At 42.6% G+C, this 9,083-nt stretch overlaps 1 protein-coding gene across 1 annotated transcript; it reads right to left on the bottom strand.

Annotated features, from left to right (window-relative positions):
• Positions 1 to 2,456: 2,456 nt before the first annotated feature.
• LOC121579103 (zinc finger protein 845-like) lies at positions 2,457 to 5,657 on the bottom strand. Its single transcript, XM_041893401.2, has one exon. The coding sequence runs from the start codon at positions 4,860 to 4,862 to the stop codon at positions 3,024 to 3,026; it is 1,839 nt and encodes a 612-aa protein (XP_041749335.1). The 5' UTR covers positions 4,863 to 5,657; the 3' UTR covers positions 2,457 to 3,023.
• Positions 5,658 to 9,083: the final 3,426 nt, after the last annotated feature.

Here is a 9,083-nt window from a genome sequence, read left to right as displayed (position 1 = left end):
ACTCTTGTTGGCTGGTCCTACATATTCGTCGCCAAACCCACTGGCTCCAGGCCATCTATAAATCACTGCTAGGCAAATCCCCGCCTTATCTTAGCTCATTGGTCACCATAGCAACACCCACCCGTAGTATGCGCTCCAGCAGGTATATCTCACTGGTCATCCCCAAAGCCAACACCTCCTTTGGCCGCCATTCCTTCCAGTTCTCTGCTGCCAATGACTGGAATGAGCTGCAAAAATCTCTGAAGCTGGAGACTCTTATCTCCCTCACTAACTTTAAGCATCAGTTGTCAGAGCACCTTACCGATCACTGCACCTGTACACAGCCCATCTGTAATTAGTCCACCCAACTACCTCATCCCCATATTGTTTTTTATTTTGCTCATTTGCACCCCAGTATCTCTATTTGCACATCATCTCTTGCACATCTATCATTCCAGTGTTAATACTAATTGTAATTATTTTGCACTATGGCCTATTTATTGCCTTACCTCCATAACGGGCGGCAGGTAGCTTAGTGGGTAAGAGCGTTGTGCCAGTAACCGAAAGGTCGCTGGTTCTAATCCCCGAGCCGACTAGGTGAAAAATCTGTCTGTGCCCTTGAGCAAGGCACTTAACCCTAATTGCTCCTGTAAGTCGCTCTGGATAAGAGCGTCTGCTAAATGACTAAAAAAATTAAAAAATAACTTGCTACATTTGCACACACTGTACAGTGAGGGGAAAAAAGTATTTGATCCCCTGCTGATTTTGTACGTTTGCCCACTGACAAAGACAACAAAATCCAGAAAAAAACGCATGTCAAAAATGTCATAAATTGATTTGCATTTTAAATGAGGGAAATAAGTATTTCACCCCCTCTCAATCAGAAAGATTTCTGGCTCCCAGGTGTCTTTTATACAGGTAACGAGCTGAGATTAGGAGCACACTCTTAAAGGGAGTGCTCCTAATCTCAGTTTGTTACCTGTATAAAAGACACCTGTCCACAGAAGCAATCAATCAATCAGATTCCAAACTCTCCACCATGGCCAAGACCAAAGAGCTCTCCAAGGATGTCAGGGACAAAATTGTAGACCTACACAAGGCTGAAATGGGCTACAAGACCATCACCAAGCAGCTTGGTGAGAAGGTGACAACAGTTGGTGCGATTATTCACAAATGGAAGAAACACAAAATAACTGTCAATATCCCTCGGCCTGGGGCTCCATGCAAGATCTCACCTCGTGGAGTTGCAATGATCATGAGAACGGTGAGGAATCAGCCCAGAACTACACAGGAGGATCTTGTCAATGATCTCAAGGCAGCTGGGACCATAGTCACCAAGAACAATTGGTAACACACTACGCCGTGAAGGCCTGAAATCCTGCAGCGCCCGCAAGGTCCCCCTGTTTAAGAAAGCCGTCTGAAGTTTGCCAATGAACATCTGAATGATTCAGAGGAGAACTGGGTGAAAGTGTTGTGGTCAGAGGAGACCAAAATGGAGCTCTTTAACTCAACTCGCCGTGTTTGGAGGAGGAGGAATGATGCCTATGACCCCAAGAACACCACCCCCACCGTCAAACATGGAGGTGGAAACATTATGCTTTGGGGGTGTTTTTCTGCTAAGGGGACAGGACAACTTCACCGCATCAAAGGGACGATGGACGGGCCATGTACCGTCAAATCTTGGGTGAGAACCTCCTTCCCTCAGCCAGGGCATTGAAAATGGGTCGTGGATGGGTATTCCAGCATGACAATGACCCAAAACACACGGCCAAGGCAACAAAGGAGTGGCTCAAGAAGAAGCACATTAAGGTCCTGGAGTGGCCTAGCCAGTCTCCAGACCTTAATCCCATAGAAAATCTGTGGAGGGAGCTGAAGATTCGAGTTGCCAAACGTCAGCCTCGAAACCTTAATGACTTGGAGAAGATCTGCAAAGAGAAGTGGGACAAAATCCCTCCTGAGATGTGTGCAAACCTGGTGGCCAACTACAAGAAACGTCTGACCTCTGTGATTGCCAACAAGGGTTTTGCCACCAAGTACTAAGTCATGTTTTGCAGAGGGGTCAAATACTTATTTCCCTCATTAAAATGCAAATCAATTTATAACATTTTTGACATGCGTTTTTCTGGATTTTTTTGTTGTTATTCTGTCTCACTGTTCAAATAAACCTACCATTAAAATTATAGACTGATCATTTCTTTGTCAGTGGGAAAACGTACAAAATCAGCAGGGGATCAAATACTTTTTTCCCCTCACTGTATGTTGTGAAATCTGTTATGAATGTATTGTAAATGTTTTTAAAATGTATAACTGCCTTAATTTTGCTGGACCCCAGGAAGAGTCGCTGCTGCCTTGGCAGGAACTAACGGGGATCCATAATAAATACAAATACAGAACACGATACGGATCTTTCCAGGGGATCCAGGGGGGGCGGGATGGGGGCGGAACGGTGCGTCTACCAACGGATCCGCAACCTCGGATAACAAAATAACATTAGAGCTTATAGTAACATAAACATTGGCGGCACACTGGTGTGGAGTAAGTCTCAGGTGGAAATTCACCACGAGAGGCTTTATGAATACCGGGCCTGCTGTCTTGTTCAGCTAGCCATGTTAAACATCATTAAAATACAGTTGCTTCAACATGATAATCATTAAATAATTTTAACTCAGACATTTTGCGAACAATGAGCATTGTCCTTTAACAATAACTAAAGCTTCCTTCGTGTGAAGATAGAATGAAACAGGATATTTGAACAACTGTCTTCTATCATTAATCAGTAAGGACTCCTGCTGCCTACACATTCACAGACTGCTCTCTACCAAAGAATAAATATGGGTTTCTGTTTCATTTTATAATTAATCAATAAAGACTCTTGCTGCCTACAAATTCAGACTGCTCTCTACCAAATAAGCAATATGGGTTATAGACAATGTTCTACAAGTTCAGTCATTCAATCATACCTTTTTCAACCATGATATGTTGTTTTCTTACAGGTTTAGTTAGAATTTCATTCTTCTCACTGACACAATTTAAACAATGGACACTTATGTGTTCTCTCTCTTGTGAATATTCTTAATGTGTGATTTAAGGGAACTACTCTGATTAAAGCATTTGTCACAATTGTTGCAGCGATATGGTTTCTCTCCAGTGTGAATTCTCTTGTGGCGTGTCATGTCACGTAGTGTTGTGAAGCGCTTTTCACATATAGAACACTTAAATGATCTCTCCCCTGTGTGAATCTTCATATGTATTGTCATGTTTCCTCTTTGAAGGAATCTTTTGCCACAAACTTCACACTTAAATGGTTTCTCCCCTGTGTGAGTCTTCATATGTCCTGTCAGGTTTCCCTTCTGAATGAAGCGTTTGCCACAAACTTCACACTGATGTGGTTTCTCGCCAGTGTGAATTTGCTGATGGAGTTTTAGAGAAGGGGCTGACCTGAAGCCTCCTTCACATATAGGGCACTTGAATGGTTTCTCCCCTGTGTGAGTCCTCATATGTTGTGTCAGGTTTCCCTTCTGGGTGAAGCTTTTGCTGCACATGTGGCACATATGCAGTTCTCCATCTGTGTGAGACCTTGTGTGTTTTTTTAATGTTGACCTTTGAGTGAAGCATTTGTCACATTCTTTGCACTGATATGTTTTCCCTCCATTGTGAATTTTCTGATGGACTTTTAGATCAGAGACTGTTGTAAAGCAATTATCACATGCAGGACACTTATTGGCTCCCTCCCCTGTGTGAGACTTCATATGTCCTGTCAGGCCTCCCTTCACAAGGAAGCTTTTGCCACAAACTTGTGGTTTCTCTCCAGTGTGGATTTGATGATGATGTTTTAGAGAAGGGGCTGACTTGAAGCCTTCTTCGCATATAGAGCACTTGTATGATTTCTCCCCTGTGTGAGTCCTCATATGCACTCTCAGGTAACTCATGGTTCGGAAGCTTTTGCCACAATCACTGCAGAGAAAGGTTTCCTCTGATAGTTTTTTTTCTGCCTTCTCTCCACAGTGATTCTGCTGGTGGCGTTTTAGAAGACTTGACGATGTAAAGCCTTCCTCACATACAGGGCACTTAAATGATTTCACTCTTGTGTGGATTCGCTGGTGAAGTTTAAGATTAGTTGGTGATGTGAAGCATTTTTCACATACAGAACACTTACATGGTTTCTCTCCAGTGTGAGTCTTCATATGACGTGAACGGCCTCCGCTCTGAGTGAAGGTTTTGCTGCATAAGTGGCACTTATATGGTTTCTCTCCAGTGTGGATTTGCTGGTGGCATTTTAGTTTATTTGAATATGTGAAGCATTTTTCACATACAGGGCACTTGAACGGCTTCTCCCCTGTGTGAGTCCTCATATGCACTCTCAGGCCTTTCTTCTGAGTGAAGCTTTTGCTGCAAACAATACACTGATGAGGTTTCTCCCCTGTGTGAGTTACCACATGTACTCTCAGGCACGCCTTCCTAATGAAGCTTTTACTGCAAAGGTTACACTGATGGGGTTTCTCCCCTGTATGGATTCTCTGGTGGAGTTTGAGACAAGTCGATGATATGAAGCCTTTTTCACATACAGGGCATTTAAATGATTTCTCCCCTGTGTGAGTTACCATATGTACTCTCAGGTACGCCTTCCTTAAGAAGGTTTTGCCGCAAACATTGCACAAATATCGTTTCTCCCCTGTGTGATTTACCATATGCCTAATGAGGTATTCCTTCCTAATGAAGCTTTTTCTGCAAACATGGCACTGATATGGTTTCTCTCCGGTGTGAATTCGCTGGTGGATTATTAGATAACTCAATGTTGTAAAGCCTTTTCTACAAACAGAACATTTATGTAGTTCTCTCTCTGTTGGAGTCACTGGTTCTCTCTCTGGGTGAGTAGTACTCATATGCTTGTTGAAGTCTTTCTTGACTCTGAAGGAATTGCCACATTCTTTGCACTGATATGGGTCACCTGTGTGAATTTGCTGATGCTCTTTTAAAGCAGCTATGCCAAGAAAGGATTCACTGCACACAGGACATTGCTGTGGTCTCTCTTTCTCACCTGTGTGAACTTTCTGGTGTAGTTGTAGACCGTTAAGTGATTTAAAGCTTTGAAGACAGAAAGGACACCTGTGTGATTTCTCCCCTTTGTGAATTCTCCAATGTACTTTTAAAGGGCCTGGTGTCTTAAAGCGTTTACTGCACACATGACACTTGTATGGTCTCCTGCTTGTGTGAGACTTTAATGGTGCTTTCGGCTCACTGGTTGACTTGGCCTCAGTGCAGACTTGAGAGGTTTGTCCTTTCTTTCCCCGTGTTCTCTTTGACCCTGACGGTAGTTCTTCACTCTCGTCTTCATCAATACTTACAATGATTTCACTCAGAGCTGCAGAACTGTCTGGATTTACTGCAGAGAGGGGTTGAGAGTGACTGGTTGGTTCTGATACTCTGTAGTCCTCGTCATCCGATGCTGATTGGGTCTGTTCAGTTGTGTTGGTGGGTAGAGAGTCTGTCTTGCTGTCCTGGTCACAGTCACTTTCCACACAGGGAGGAATAAATATCAACTGTACAATCTCTGTGGTAGCAGACCTAAGTCTTTGAAGCTGCTCTTTCTCCTGACTGGTCCTGAGTTCCTCCTGTTCCTCTGTAATCTGTGTGGGCTCTGGGTCCTCCTGCCCCGGCCTGGGGCTCCACTCCTCTTCCTCCTGACTGGTCCCGAGTTCCTCCTGTTCCTCTGTAATCTGTGTGGGCTCTGGGTCCTCCTGCCCCGGCCTGGGGCTCCACTCCTCTTCCTCCTGACTGGTCCTGAGTTCCTCCTGTTCCTCTGTAATCTGTGTGGGCTCTGGGTCCTCCTGCCCCGGCCTGGGGCTCCACTCCTGCTCACAGTGCTGCTCTTCCTCCTGACTGGTCCTGAGTTCCTCCTGTTCCTCTGTAATCTGTGTGGGCTCTGGGTCCTCCTGCCCCGGCCTGGGGCTCCACTCCTGCTGCTTAGGGGGAACCTCGTCTTCAGGTAGAGTTAGCCGCTGGGGGTCTGGAGAGAGAGGAGAGGAAATAAAGCACTCAAGAAACAATAAGAAACATTTTACATTGAAGTCTATTCAGAATTGTCTATGCTGTGCTGAACTAATGCAACATAACTGCAGCAGGTGATTTAGTAGCCCCATTTTGCTGCATCGTACTTCATATTTACAATATTACATCAGAGGAAGTTCCTAACAACCTGCATTCAGGTCTAAGTTGAAGATATCCAGGTTAGGACAAGACGATTCTAATATCCCATAACTCTGCATGAATGAGGAAGAATTCTAAAAAGGGACCGGCGCTGGTCCCATGAATCTCTTTATTTTCTAAAGCTTCTGCATTGGAATACGAGTTTGTCCAATCCGGTTATCTTCAACCTAGGTTCAGGTTAATAATTATGGTTAATGGATATGCCTTCACAGATGGGAGACATGATCTGGAAACATGTGAACTGGTGTCTTATCATATTGTATTACCTTGTCAGATAAATGTTAGACATCTACATAAATTATGTTTTTAAGAGAAATTTCAAGCAATTGTAAATTATCAATAATTGTGAATTACACGTTATAACACTTTGTCCTCAAGTTGGTACTTGGTAGTATGATTTATTAATACATTCATTTAGCAGTTAGCTAAGATTAAAAATGCCCACACCAAAAAAAAATTGTTCAGCTGAAAGACGATGCCCAGAGCTTACCAGTGATGTTGCACAACGATTTAAGTCAGTAAGTCATCGTTTTAGTCAAACGTATGATATATTTGGGCTTGAACAGGGAATCCGAAGTTAAACTTCAGGTTTTTCCGTGTCTATGCCATGTGTTTCATGATCAAATTAAATACATTTATATCTGACTATATGTATTTTGCGAGGGATGGCTTTAGTTCATTTGGAACCACCTACTGGTCTTTGTATATTTTTAATAAAGATTGTCATTTCTAAACCTTTTCAAGAGCAAATATGAAAAAAATGGAGTATACGCCTTTTTAGATAATTGACATTAAATACAAAAATTACATGTTTTTCCAGAAATTATAAAATAGTTTGACAACCCTGTTTGTAAGCTTTTAAATTATATAAATCTCAACCAATTACATTTTCCAGTGATGAAGACATGGTGTGGTATGCAAAATGGGTCAACTTTGAGCACCTTTATCTCTTGAATGTTTTGGCATTCAGGTCCAAAGTCACTTTCTGAGCACTTCTACAAATGGGCAAATATGTATGGAAGGTGTCATTCAAATCAAAAGGGGTGCTGTCAAAAAGTGATTGAATTCAAATATTCATACAAATGAAGCCAATAATTACATTTAGCCAGATAGGTATTCATTTAAAATGGGGGGACACTTATTAGGGTGACATCTTACATTATTATTATCATCCTCGTCATAAGCTCTTTGATATCATTATGGATTTGTAACAACAAATATTGGCTATTATCTCACATGGCAACACAATCTGATACGACAGCTGGGCCACGTTCATTTGCCAAACGTTATCGAACAGTGCAGATAAAATGTAACGAATAGAGCCGATGAGATTCCTTATTCTACGTCACCGAGGCATGTTTGGTCTCCATAGAAATATGCTGTCTGAACGTTCCAAAACGTTAGGTCATTGGGCTAGCCCACTAGCTAGTGTGATTCAGCAAACACATGTTGAATAACCTTACGTTAAATAAGTAACATGCTTTTTGATCGCTACAAACCTGCTCCTAAATGATCTAGAAGAAGCCCCCGTAGACGGTCGTTCTCTCCCTGAACCTCTGCTATCGTCTTTTCCACCACAACAAATATCTCAACTGCCGCTGTTGTTAGCCGCTCCTGGTACACTGCTAACGTCTTTTCCGCCGAACCAAATATCTCCACTGCTGCTGTTGTTAGCCGCTCGGTGATAAACACATTCAACAGCTGTAGTTTAGACATTTTGGGGGACGGATTAAAACTTCAGACCCTTTTTTTTATTCCCATAAAAAACATAGATAAAACCCACAACTCTTGTTCAAAACATGCAACCAAAGACAGTACTGTATAGCTTGAAAACGGATGATACTGAGACTGCTGTGAAGCAGGCAAGAATAACTAAGTACTTCTGGGTCACGGATTTTTGGTATCCTTCAGAATAAGAGTCTTATCCTGTATACTTTGTAAATTATTAATTAGGGCGAAAATAATGGAAAATGTGCACAATTATCGATATTTTATACTAGTTATTATACAAATTAAAAGTATTTCAATGAGATTTGTGATTTATTCGGGGTGGGGGTCCATTCATCATTCTACTCAGGAGCACTTCAGCGTCGATGCTGATTTTATGTACGGTGCAATTTGTATATCATATATGTAAAAACAATTGGATTTAAATTGATTAGCCACTCTTTAAGGTCTGCAAAATGAGCAGTGACACTCCTCTTGGTGTAAACTCTGTGGATTTGGAAACTAAAAGTGCTCCTGAGTAAAATGGACCCCCCTTTTACTTCGACACAATGTAAAAAAAAAAAAAAAAGATATATATGGTGCAATATGTATGTCCAATACAGTGGAGGCTGCTGAGGGGAGAATGGCTCATAGTAATGGCTGGAACGGCGCCAATGGAATGGCATCAAACCATGTTTTTGATGTATTTGATGCCATTCCATGGACACGAACGATCTGCTTGTGTGTTGATACACTGGTGGTTGTTGTGGCTGAGTATTGGCGCTAAACCCTACCGGCATGCTAGCTGGCTGTGGCGTCTTATGACGAGGTGCCCGGACGTTTTTCACGGAATAATACTGCACCTAGTTAGCTAGCTGAATAAACTAGGTTAGTCTATTCCTAGAAAACATTGAACCGCTGTAGTTTACAACAATTATAGTTTCTGAGGTGGAAGTTGGGAGAGTTATATTTGGGAGTTGTGGTGAGGGAGGCCCCGCTCTCTCCTTTCCCAGATGTTTAGTTCATTTTATTCCGATCTCCTCTGCATTATTGTAGCCATCTGCTGCAGCCTGTCAACTATGCCTCTGCCTATCCCTGTTCTCTCCTCTCCGCACAGGCTACACAAACGCCTCACACCGCGTGGCTGCTGCCTCTCTAACCTGGTGGTCCCTGCACGCACGACCCACGTG

The sequence above is a fragment of the Coregonus clupeaformis genome, chromosome 13, assembly GCF_020615455.1.
Source record: "Coregonus clupeaformis isolate EN_2021a chromosome 13, ASM2061545v1, whole genome shotgun sequence".
In the NCBI taxonomy this organism is placed as follows: Eukaryota; Metazoa; Chordata; class Actinopteri; order Salmoniformes; family Salmonidae; genus Coregonus; species Coregonus clupeaformis.
This window is presented reverse-complemented; position numbering and strand designations above follow the sequence as displayed.